The sequence below is a fragment of the Sus scrofa genome, chromosome 9 (genome assembly GCF_000003025.6).
Source record: "Sus scrofa isolate TJ Tabasco breed Duroc chromosome 9, Sscrofa11.1, whole genome shotgun sequence".
In the NCBI taxonomy this organism is placed as follows: domain Eukaryota; kingdom Metazoa; phylum Chordata; class Mammalia; order Artiodactyla; family Suidae; genus Sus; species Sus scrofa.
In genome coordinates this window covers 63,883,091-63,895,878 of record NC_010451.4, presented here as the reverse complement: position 1 = coordinate 63,895,878, position 12,788 = coordinate 63,883,091, and the positions used below count along the sequence as shown (strand labels likewise).

General features: G+C 40.2%; 1 protein-coding gene across 3 annotated transcripts in view; it reads right to left on the bottom strand.

Annotated features, from left to right (window-relative positions):
- The window catches only part of FMO1 (flavin containing monooxygenase 1), a 34,130-nt gene continuing 22,134 nt past the window's right edge, over positions 793-12,788 (bottom strand). The window contains exons 5-9 of one of the 3 annotated variants that reach the window (XM_005656645.3): positions 9,934-10,076; positions 7,066-7,265; positions 4,562-4,917; positions 3,948-4,020; positions 793-1,567 (exon numbers count right to left, since the gene is read on the bottom strand). In XM_005656645.3, coding sequence (XP_005656702.1) covers positions 1,225-1,567; positions 3,948-4,020; positions 4,562-4,917; positions 7,066-7,265; positions 9,934-10,076 — 1,115 coding nt within the window. In that variant the 3' untranslated portion in view covers positions 793-1,224. The remainder of the gene's footprint in view (positions 1,568-3,947; positions 4,021-4,561; positions 4,918-7,065; positions 7,266-9,933; positions 10,077-12,788) is intronic. The other 2 variants (NM_214064.1, XR_002346938.1) reach the window with 2 other exon arrangements.

The following is a 12,788-nucleotide window of genomic DNA, read 5'->3' as shown; positions in this document are numbered from 1 at the left end:
ACAATATCACATATGTTAAGAAGTGAAATAGAAGGAACATTAAAAAAAATGCAACAAAAAAGAGGGGCTTGAAGAGCAGACCAGAGTGGAAGAGAAATGACCTGCATCTCTACTTACCTACAGAGCTCACTCTCCTGATTCCATACCTTTTGAATCCCCTCCCCATGGAAACCATGAACCTCTCTGTGAAGTGAATGTACCATCTAAGCCCATCAGGGAGGTGAAGTGAAGGCAATACCTTTTCTGGTTCTGAATCATGACATCCTTACATGTGTAACTGTGAGAGAGAATCAAGGGTTGTTCTAGTTTGGTCAAAAAATGCTTTTTGACATGGTGTTTGCTTTGCTCCCTTTTTCTGTCTTTTCTTTCTGACTCATGTCTCTCTGTTAAAGATTTCTTAGTTGTGTCCTTTCTCCAATGAATTCCAGTTGGATTTGGTTGACTCTTAGAAGAGACAGCTATTTGCCTCTTTAAGCAGAGTTGTAAAGGAGGATCTGAGTGAGAGGTCTTTTTCCTTTGGGTGCTGGAAGCTGACTCCAAGAGCAGGTTGTTTTCTGTGGGATAGATGTGATTGGGGTTGTTATCATGCAAGCTAGAGGCTTTATTTGTGGTAGAGTGTCCTCTAGGGGAATAAACACTCCAAGGCAGGTACACCTCTTTAGAAACATTCCAACGAAGTCATTGAACCCTCCCATCCTTTTATGGTCTCTATTAGTAAACTCCTCATCCTCTTCTCTCTTTCCACTCATCTTTCCCCCAACTTTTAAAAAGAGAACAAAAGACCACTTGAAATAATTTCTAGACTTTCCTTTCTTTTTATTTTTAATCAACTGATACCATTTTAGTACAACAAAATCAACTGATTTTAGTACAACAAAATCTTCTGTGAAGTAGGGAATTTTAGTCGAGATCTATGAAAATAGGAAAGAGGCCTAATTGCTCAGAGTGCTGTCTGGGACAGCCCTCCCTTCTAAAATGAACCTTGAACCTTCTAGCAGCTTTCAAATGCACAGAAATTTTGGTTATCTTCCTCTAGCATTGGAAGCAGGTAGAGCTGAGGACACTTGGGAGTATTAGTGGTAATGCTTAAGCTAGCCAGGGAAGGGCATGGGTGGCTTTCACTACTCAAATATGATTCATAGCTGGGGAGGCAATGCTGCTGCAGTGGAGGAGCCAGAGTACTAACCGTCTACTCAGTGCATTTAATAATCCATTCAGTAATACTTAGAGGAAAATCTGGAAAATGGCCACAAGCAAGGCTAGAAAGCTAAAGAGTTTAAGTAAGCTTGCAAAGGGAGATGGGGATTCTTTTACAATTCGAGTTTTGGTGACCTTGAATGTTCGGTCCCACTGGGTCATGATAGCATTCCTGGCTCCTTCCCATTTCCCTGGACCAGTCAGGCGGAACTGGTATGGTGTGCATGGGCCAAAGAAGATGGTCAAAGCCAGGTGTGGATCCGTCAGGAGCAGAGAAAACATGTTGGGCTTTGCATCGATATAGGTCAGCAGTTCATCTATGTATGCAATATAATCGGATTGTAAAGCTTTGCAGTAACACAAGCCAAACCTTTATAAAGAGAAGATTGGGGATAAAGGGGAAGACAAAAAGGTCAAATAATGATATCTTAGAACAAAGAAAAGTGCCAGAAGCAAACAATGATGCTATAAAATTTGGCCTGTTTTCTTCCTTCTTCCCTCCATGACCATAGGTATCTGTAGGCCTTACTGTATGATTTAAATACAAGATGGATTCCTTGAAAAGATACTCCATACATGTGGTGCTCCAAATGCTGATAATGGATCTAGTATTACTTTACTATTTATTTATTTTTTCCTTTTTAGGGCTGTACCTGCAGCATACAGAGGCCCAGGTTAGGAGTTGAATCAGAGCTGCAGCTTCTGATGCATGCAGCAACATGGGATCTGAGCCATGTCTGCAAACTACCCTACAGCTTGCAACAATGCTGGATCCCTAACCCACTGAGCGAGGCCAGGGATTGAATCCACATCCTCATGGATACTAATCAGGTTTGTTACTCCTGAGCCACAATGGAAACTCAGGATTTGGCATTACTTTGGTTCCATTGTCAAATAATTAGCAATTTCTAGAAAAAAGATTTAATATAATTTTACTATTCCTAAATCTTTCTAAAACTCAGTTATTGCTAGATTTTATAATGTAAAAAGACACAAAAATAAAAAATAGGTTGGAATTCCCTGTAATGCTGGTAGTACTCACTAATATTATTGACCAATCTATGTGACAAAAGCTTTTACACTGCATAGTTCTAATTAATGATCTATGTTATATTAGAATTCTGGAAATCAAGGAGATCAAATCATATCCCAGTTTGAGGATAAAGAAGAGACAACCTAAATGCTTTTATCATTTCTGGATTTAGCAGTTTGACAAGTATAGAATAATACTTGAAGTTTGAAAACATGTATGAATGAAAAAAGTCATGTTTCTTAAACGCAATGACTTAATTTTTTTTTTTTTTTTTGCCAAAGAAACCCTTTTTCTCAAGTGAAAACTTATATAAAAATCCAAAACAGATGAACAGTAGAACAGATAAAATGAGAGTTGTTTTAGGATTAGGAGTGGGGTAGGCACATGACTCCCTCCTTGATGTCCATCTCCCTTCCATTGTCCCTGTCTCTTAGTGTCAGCCAAAGAGCAGAGCACAAGTGGAGACCACCCCTCTAGAGAAGGAGTCAACAGACTTATTCTTCAAAAGGCTAGAAGATAAATATTTAAGGCTTCAAAGGACACATTATGGTCTCCACCTCAACTATTCAACTCTGCTGTCCTTATAAGAAATACTTAGACAAGTAAATTAGTGAGGGCTTTCCCATTCTAATAAAACTTAATTTATGAGTTCCCCTCATGGCTCAGCAGTTAACAAAACTGACTAGCACCCATGAGGATGTGGGTTTGATCCCTGGCCTCGATCAGTAGGTTAAGGATCTGGCGTTGTTGTGAGCTATGGTGTTGGTCAAAGTCAAGGCTCAGATCCCAAGTTGCTGTGGCTCTGGCCTGGGCCAGTGGCTACAGCTCTGATTGGACCCCTAGACTGGGAACCTCCATATGCCATGGGTGTGGTCCTAAAAAGACAAAAAAAAAAAAAAAAACAACTTTCTTAATGAGCCATTGTGATTTGAATTTCATATAATTTTGACATATCACAAAATCTTTTTTTTTTTCAATGATTTAAAAATGTAAAAGAGAGGCATTCCTGTTGTGGTTCAGTGGGTTAAGAACCCAACTAATATCCATGAGGATGCTGTTTCAGTCCCTGGCCTTGCTCAGTGGGTTAAAGGATCTGGCGTTACTGCGAGCCGTGGTATAGGTCAAAGACTCGATTCAGATCTGGTATTGCTGTAGCTATAGTTGTGGCTAGCATAGGCTGGAAGCTGCAGCTCTGATTCATCCCTTAGCCTGGGAACTTCCATGTGTCAAAGGTGTGGCCCTAAAAAGACAAAAAAAAAAGTAAAAGAAAAAAACAGGTGGTCAGTGGATTTGGCCCATAGGCCCTAGTTTGGCTCCTGCTCTAGAGTAGTCTTCTGAATAAAAACAATAGAGCTGGACACAGATTTGTTGAATGAATGAATGAGTAGACCCTTGTGTTGTCAGAGTGGGTAATCACAACAGCTTGCCTGCCGATTATGGGTAAAGGTAGAGAATAATGCATCTGGTAGATGAAGATGAATTATAAGTGGTTTAGAACCTAAACTCCATGTGGTGCTAGATGACCATGGGCTAAGGTGATGGTTTGGGACATTAAAATGTCTTAAGTTCCCTTTCCCTTCTCTTTCCTTAAATAAGCAAGTCTAGTATTTTTCTCTAAGTCTCAGTTGCTTCTTTTTTCTCCAGTGTAAATTGCACCTTTATTTGCTATTGTTTTACCAGCCTTAGTTATGATGCAAAGAGAATGCATAGTACTTACCCACTGGGCTTGTTTTCTTTTCTTGTATTAACTTCCTGTATCATGACACTTGATGGTGGTAACTTATTCACACCTATAAAGCAAACAAACAAAAAAATGCAATTTAACTTTAGGTTTCAGTGTTTACTTAGCAGGTAAAGTTGCTATACTGATGTTTATCTTTTATTTCTAGTCTCCAACTAGTCATCTGTTCTTCTGGCAGAAATGTAAGCAGCTTAAGTGGATGGCTAGTATGCTTCTGGTAATAATGCCACCAGCTGAAGAGATAAGCATCAGTTCATCTGACTACTTATTTGATTTGACAGAACCTTACTTGACTGGCTTAACTAAATTTTGTCATTCAATTGATTGAACTTTTAAATTTTAATTGAACCAGTTGATTCAGCCAAAATAACAGGTAGACACAGCTGATATTTTTTGGCCTGTGATTTATCTTTTGTGCTGGTAATGGCACAAATTCATTATGATAGTGTAAGTCATTGAACAATCAATGGATTTGCTTTTAAAACTTCTGTTGTTTTAGATGACAGGAGCCTGAGGATGTCTCAAAATTTCCAGTATCCAAAATAACAGCAAACTGAAACCATACATTCTGCTATTTTTCAAGCATTTACCTTTCAGGACCCGAACAGCCCACCGAGCTTGTGTATCCCCTGTGGGTAGTAAGGAGCCCAAGGGTTTGATGAGGCCAATAACAGCCAGAGTTGGCTTCTGCAGATGTGCAGGGAAGATGTACTTGTATAGTGATGCCTGGCCATCTTCAACCTTCACTACACTCTCATCAAGGAAGGGGAAAGCAAAGGTGTATCCAGTGGCAAAGACAATGATATCAATGGGCTCTTCCTCTGGGGAGCTGTTAAATACCACGGAGTTTTCCTTCACCTCCTTTATACTTGGCTTGATGAGCACTTTCCCAGTGATGATACGGCCTGGGAGCTCATCATTCAGCACAGGCTCTCTTAGTTGTATCCTACACAAAAACATGGATAGGAAGAGATCTGCCAGTGACCAATGCAGCCAGCCCTCCCTCCTCCTTCCCCTCCCCTCTTCATTCTGCAGGAGGTGCCAGTCTTGGGAGAAGTTTCCTATGTGGGAGTGGATTCATGAATGACCAAGAAGGATGATGAAATATGCTTACCATTTACTAGCGTTTAGAAGCCTGAGGAGAAAGAGGTCAGAGCTTTCTCTAGCTCTTGCTTCTCCTGCTAAAATTTAGCATTCAGTTCTCACTGTCATTTTAGAGACAGCTGAATGCTGAAGGACTACATTGGAAACCAGGGACTTCTATATCTGCTGAGAGCTGTTGGAAACTCTCTCCTCCTAGGAATCAACTTTACAAGGGAAATGTGTGTGTTTAAAAGGAACAATGTTGGAGTTATCTTTTTCTGGCTATGTCTTTGGAATCACCAAACACTTTGCAAGATAACTTTGAGGAAGCCAAGCCATTTTTGGCTTATGGCAAATGCACAGAAAGAGACAATGTGGTAAATGGAAGGAGCACTGGAGCAGGAGGTAGTAAAGGCGGCTTTGTGTCCAAGTGTTTATACTTAACAGAGCTTGGAAAGTCATTTGGTCCCTATAAGCTTTCTTTCACCCAACTGGAAAATAGGGGTGCTAACACTTGTCATTCTTAGTTCATTGAGTATGATGAAGGACATATGGAATAGTACATACATAAGAACTTTGAAAATGATAAGGGGAGTTCCTCTGTGCCTCAGTGGGTTAAAGACCTGGTAGCAGCTCATTGTAACAGCTCAGGTCGATGCCGTGGTATGGGTTCAGTCCCTGGCCTAGGAACTTCCATGTGCCATGGGCACAGCTAAAAAGAAAAGGAAAAAGAAAATGATGATAAAGAATTTGCTCAATCTGGAGAGAAGAGATTACAATTCCTCAGGCTCCTTTTACATTTTCTAGGGTTTTATGGGATTAAATAAAATTCCTTATAGTCCCACTAGCTGCTGTTCAGGCTAGCTACAACTTATGGTATAAAGAGCTCTGGTGAAAAAAGAGTCAAGCCCCTAAGTAGCCGGGGTTAGGAAGTAAAAGAGAGTAGGTAAGAGAAAATGGAGTTCCCATCGTGGCTCACTAATTAATGAATCCACCTAGGAACCATGAGGTTGCAGGTTCAATCCCTGGCCTTGCTCAGTGTTAGGGATCCGGTGTTGCCGTGAGTTGTGGTGTAGGTTGCAGACACAGCTCAGATCCCCGCATTGCTGTGGCTCTGGCGTAGGCTGGCAGCTACGGCTCTGATTAGACCCCTAGCCTGGGAACCTCCATATGCCATGGGAGCGGCCCAAGAAATGGCAAAAAGACAAAAAGACAAAAAAAAAAAAAAAAAAGAGAGATAAGGGTGGGGGGTGAGACAAGAGCAGGAATAGGAGAGCATGGGGAGAGGAACTTATATGATAGAAGGATGAAGAGAACAAGAGGAGACAGATACATGTAGGAAGGGGGCTGCCTGCCATCACTGGTGGCTTTGGTGCCACCTAATCCATGCTGATTCAGAGTGGAATTTGGAGGAAGGTCAGACAGGACCTCTAGGCTGTGCTGCCACTGTGGTAATGGAATGTCATTGTACAGACTCAACAAACGAGGAAGTAAAACCTTTGGGTTCTTGTTAATGGGATAGGCTATGAGTTGTAACTGAAAGGAAAGACTAAAGTCAAAATTATCTTGACAAAGGGAAGAAGGCACTGCCCTGAAAGAGATGGTGAAGGGGCAACTATAGGATATAGTTTTTCCCACACAGGCAGAAGAGTCATAGACAGATCATTCTCTTTTGATTGTTTCTGCTGAGGTTCACACAACATGCCAAGGTCACAGGGCCCACTTACAACTAAATGAGCCTGGGAAAGTGTCTGAAATTCCCTAACCCTTACTATACCCCCCCAAGAAAGGATGATTATACTATATACTTTAAAGGGTTGTTGACAAGGTGAATACATAATTTCACATACTGAGCTCCCAAAAACAGCTATTATGATTAAGCTGAATAAATTTGTAGAAAGTTTTCCTTCACATTCAGTAATGTTGTCATGTTATGACCTGCCTGGGGATTCCACTGGAAGGATCGACTCTCCTTCTTCCTCAGAGCCCTTGGCAGATACTCCATAGTTACCTGTCTTCGGGTATTAAGCCATAATTTGCATGATTGAACCAGCTGTTCATCTTTTTTGCTATCAACCAATTCACAATTGGAGTTGGGAGAGAATTTCTGAACATGTTCTGAAATCGTGTCATGAACACCATGTCCCATGGGTACCCTGAGTCAAAGACACGGCTGATCACCCATGCTCCTCCAGTGGTGCTGAGGAACACCTGGAAGCAATCAAACAGGTCACTCAGTTTGACACAGCAAACAGGGCTGGGTCTGTCAGAGATTCAAGAAGTTTCATCAAATGAAAGGCACCAAAAAATTGACTACCCTCAAATACATCCCTTACAAGACAGTTTTTGATTTTTGAACTCACTTCTCTTGGGATAATGGTTTGAGTATCTAGAGTATTAGAACATGGAGTTAGGATCCTCAACCCTGCACAGTGGGTCTGGCATAGGTCACAGTTTTGGTCAGATTCAGTTCCTGGCCTGGGAACTTCCATATGCCATGCGTGTGGCCATTAAAAAAATGCCAGTGGGAGTTCCCATTGTGGCTCAGTGGAAATGAATCTGACTAGTATCCATGAGGATGCAGGTTCAATCCCTGGCCTCGCTCGGTGGGTCGGGTATCTGGTGTTGCTGTGGCTGTGGTATAGGCCAGCAGCTGCAGCTCCAATTTGACCCCTAGCCTGGGGCCTCACCAGGCTGCACCCCTAGCCTGGGAACTTCCATGTGGTACAGGTGCGGCCCCCAAAATGCAAAATAATAATTGTTGGAATTAACAACAATAAAAATTTTTAGAATTTAACATTGTTACAGTAAATTTCAGCAACAAACAAAAGTATTTTTGGCAGATTTTTTTTTAAATTATCTGGCTATTGAATTTATTAGCAGACTGAGTTTACGAAGATAATAATGTTTTGGTCCCTGTACAATAAGGAGTTGTCTGTATAACTGTTTAAAAACTGAAAAATTTAGTCAACCAATCTGTAGCTTTGCAGACACAAAACAACTGACTTAATACATGATTTTCTCCTAACAAACTGGGGCGTGGTGGCCACAGCTGCAGTACACAGTTTGATTGACTTTATAAATGAGGGAGCAGTATAGTGGCCAGAACTATGAGCTTATCAGTGATTCTGACATATTCTCACCTGCCCCTCTTTGTCATGATGCATTTTGGTAGATATGAATTATGTCCTGAAACAAGGGTAGTCTCTTTAGGAATGATAAGATGTGTGCCAAAGTATGTTTTCAGAGTGAAGAAATTTCCTATGGGTGAAGAAGAAATAGAAAGAATACTTACCCACATGAGGTGGTCATCATGGATGGGCATGTGTTAATTTTTGCTTCAGAATCTCCTTTCCCTTCCTTCAGGGTTTACTACACCAAATTGCCAAGTCTCTCCAAATCAATCAAGGATTCATCAATCAATCAATCAATCAATCATTGAGTCTTTTTGAAAGTTCCAGAAGGGAACACACTCTCAATTATTTTTCTTCATAGCTATTTCACTCTTGCAATTAATGATCTAATTACTTATACTTACTTACTTGACATCTGTTTTCGCCATGACTACGTGCTCTATGATAGTGGGGATCTTGTTTGATTGTTCTGTTCTCCAGGGTACAGACCCTGGCACAACATTTGGTATAATGGAAGTCAACAACTAATATTGATTTGTTGGCTGAATGGCTCTCAATGAGTTTATGGCATAGTTGGAAAGAAAATATTTACTATAAAAGGTAATTAATAATACTAAGAATTAAAAAGTGCTGAGGAGTGTAAATTACAATTATTACATAAATTCATACTACTGAGAGATCATTTTGTGTTGGGTTGTGGCAGCTGGGAATGTAAGTGTAAATTGTAATAAAAAAGAAGGGGGCATGCAGAAGGGAGGGGTATGGTTTGAACAAAGGGGAAAATAGAGATTTGACAGTTGGAAAGGGCACAGAGTAGACCTGTCAGACTGCAGTTGATGATCATGTGGGGAGAAAAGTGGGGGATAAAGTTAAAATGGCAGATTTGGACCAGATTACGGAGAATTCTACAATGCAGTGCTAATACACTGGCAATTTATGATTTTCTTTTAAGGTAAGGTGGGCTTAGTTTTTTAACATGGGTGTTTTAATGAGAGCAGGATTTTTGGAGGACTTTTTGCTGGTAGTTGGGATCTGGATGGATTGTTGGGTGGCGGAGGATGGGCTGGGGTGGGAGTGCCACCCTCACAGGATGGACACGAGGTAGAATCAGGAGCAGAAGCTTTGAATCAAGAGACTCAGATTTGAAGAGTCTAGTGCTATGCCTTTTGGCAGTTTACTTAACCTTTCTAAGTCTCAGTTTCTTCATCTGTAGACAAGGATACTAGCAGTACTTATTTCATGGCTTGTATTGAGGATTGGTTGAAGTAAGGCAGTGAAGCATTTAGTGCAGTGCTTGGCACAGAGTAAGCAAACTCCAATAAATATTAACTATATCATTATTTTTAGAAGGACAATGCAGCAGCCTCAATGCAAGATAGTATGGACTGATGATGTTGATGGCAATTAATAAGGAAAGAAAGGAGAAACTAAGAGAACATAGCAAAGAAAATTTCCAGAATTTTCTGACCTGTGGGACTAATAAGAAACAGATGTCTCCTGTAGCTCTTTTTGACTGGGAAAATGACAAAAATAGGAAGTCAGGGAAGTTGGATTTGGAGGAAAAATGACACCTTGAATTCACAGTAACATTTATGAAGATTCAAGAAAAAAATACCTAAAAATAGCTGTTTTGTGTATGTGTGTTTTCGGATTTTTTTCCTTTTGTCATTTATCATGGTGTCAAATATTGTTTGCCTGAGGCATGTGTCTTAAACCTCTTCTCTAAGTAACACCAAGAAAGATACCTTTTTTGCCAGGTGGCTGGCCTCCACAGCAATGTCTGTGCCCGAATTTCCCATTCCAACCACAAGAACACTCTTGTCCTTAAATATATCTGGATGTTTATACTGTCGGCTATGGAAATACTGGCCTTTAAAAGTATTTATGCCTACAGAAAAAAAAAAAAAAGAAGTCAGAGAATTTATAAGACCAGTGAATCAAACATATGTAATATTTAATTAATAACATCTCTTTGACTGATGATTTAGTTTTTTTTTTTTTTTTTCCCACTGTACAGCAAGGGGGTCAGGTTATCCTTACATGTATACATTACAATTATATTTTTTCCCCCACTCTTTCTTCTGTTGCAACATGAGTATCTAGACAAAGTTCTCAATGCTATTCAGCAGGATCTCCTTTTAAATCTATTCTAAGTTGTGTCTGATAATCTCAAGCTCCTGATCCCTCCCACTCCCTCCCCCTCCCATCAGGCAGCCACAAGTCTCTTCTCCAAGTCCATGATTTTCTTTTCTGAGGAGTTGTTTTAATAGCAGACTCAATTTAAGAAAATCTGAAATATTGGAGTACCTGTCGTGGCTCGGTGGTTAACGAACCCCACTAGTAACCATGAGGTTGTGAGTTTGATCCCTGGCCTCGCTCAGTGGGTTAAAGATCCCGTGTTGCTGTGAGCCGTGGTGTGGATTACAGATGCGACTTGGATCACGCATTGCTGTGGCTGTGGTGTAGGCCGGGCGGCTGCAGCTCTGATTGGACCCCTAGCCTGGGAACCTCCATAAGCTGTGGGTGTAGGCCTAGAAAAGAGATTAAAAAAAAAAAAAAAAAAAAGGCAGAGAAAAAAAGAAAAAAAAATACCAAAAAAATAAAACCTAACCACAAACTAGATCATTTAGAATTTAATAATTTTGCAACCAAGTTCAAATATTAACTCTGCCCAGGGACCCGATATGGATCAAAGAACTGTTAAGAAGGGAGAGCTAGATGGGCTTAATGAAAACCATAAAATTATTCCTGAACATGTGACTATCTCAAATTTCCTCTGGATCAGGCTGTTTTGAATCACAAATGAACAAAAATGAGAATCTGTGGCTGAGTCTTCTATGAGACTAAAGTTTCCCCACTTATATTACAGGAGGACAGAGCAAAAACTTTTATTATTATCAGTTGCATTAGTAAACACAGCCAAATGTACATGGTATCTGAATTAATAAAATTAGTTATCTTGAGAAGTTATATATTTTTTTCATCTGTAGTAACACTTTTTTTTTTTTTTTTTGCTAAGACTTTTGGGACTACCTTCTTTGGAATTGCCTCCAGAACTCATAGTATGTACTTTTGTATAACTTTAATGAATTTAAATTTTTGTAATATTTAACAACTACACTGGGGAGAATGTACAGACCAGGCAAGTCTACTGTGGGGCAGAGAAGGAGATGGTGAGATTGAGAGGACACCATTTCAAGCCTAAGGTCATAAAATTTTAGGGCACAAAGTCTCCTTAATAATAATTTAGCCACAAATTTTAAATGACCAATGGGTAGTAAATGGTAAGATGGATATTGAGAAGAATTCCAAGCCCTATAGAACTCTATTTCTTTGATCTGTGCTGTGTGTTGTTGGTTAAGGTGGTCCAAAGCCTTCAATTTCTAGGAAGGAAAACAGAAGCTTAGAAAGGTTAAGTGGAAAGCCCAAGATTATATAGCTTGTTAACTGTATAGCCACAAATCTATACCTCCTGGGTCGCAAGCTCATCCTATTTGAACGGAATATATTGGCTCTGCTGCTTTTAGGATATGCTTTATGCTAATCTGACCTGACTTGAGTTACATCTGGGGGCGGTGGGGGGGAAGGCAGATCCAGAACCATTGATGCTGCAAGAGTTTGTTGTAGAATAAATTACTGGTCACTCCAGGTCATATGTAGGCTGAGATTCCTCCTTTGAACCCCTATAAAATTCTTTTCATGCCTTTCATTCAGGCTATGTGTTTTATTATCCACCTCTGTGCTCCAGCACCTTGTGCTATACTGTAACCGCAGTGTACCCTCCATGTCAGGACATTTTCTGGATTCCTCTAGTGATTCTGTAGCAGGCACTCCTTCCTGGGAGTTTGGAGTAGCTTGCCTGCTCATGGATTTTCTGTGGTAGAAAGAGTTCATTGTTGAATATGTTTAAGCAGAGGCTTGAAGAGAGGATGTTGAAGAGTTTCCTGCACCGGGAAGAAGACTGGACTGCTTTCCAATGCAATGATTCTATTCTGTGGCAGTTTGCAGGATATGCTTTATCTTAACTTGACCTGAATTTGTCTCAGTGCAGACAAAGGATCATAGGAGGTACATTAATTTACTGCGAGCCGAGCCTTGGGATCCATACAGATCATATTTAGATGATTCTGAGAAAGATTTCCTATAGTTTTAACTTTGGGAATCCTTTACTGAAAATGAAATAAACAAAACCATTGAATTTTCTATTCCCTCTGAGTTGTAACCCAGTTGAAATTTGACACAGATTACCATGAATCATGGTTGTAAAATTCAGATAAAGAAACTGAGGCACAGGTGTTCCCTGGTGGCCCAGCAGTTAAGGTTCTGACATTTTCACTGCAGTGTTTTGGGTCACTGTTGTGGCACAGGTTCAATTCCTGGCCTGTGTCTACATGCCATGGACACAGCCAAAAAAAGAGAAATGAAACAGACTCAAAGGTGTCTTAACTTGCCCCCGAAAACTTATGTCCCTGCTGACTATTAACCTAGTGCCATAGACCTCTGATCTAGCTGATTGCTATGACTCACAAAAACAAAACAAACAAAAATCAAGTTACTTTTTCCTTTACTCACTGATGAACTTTTGGGGCCTCTAAACTCA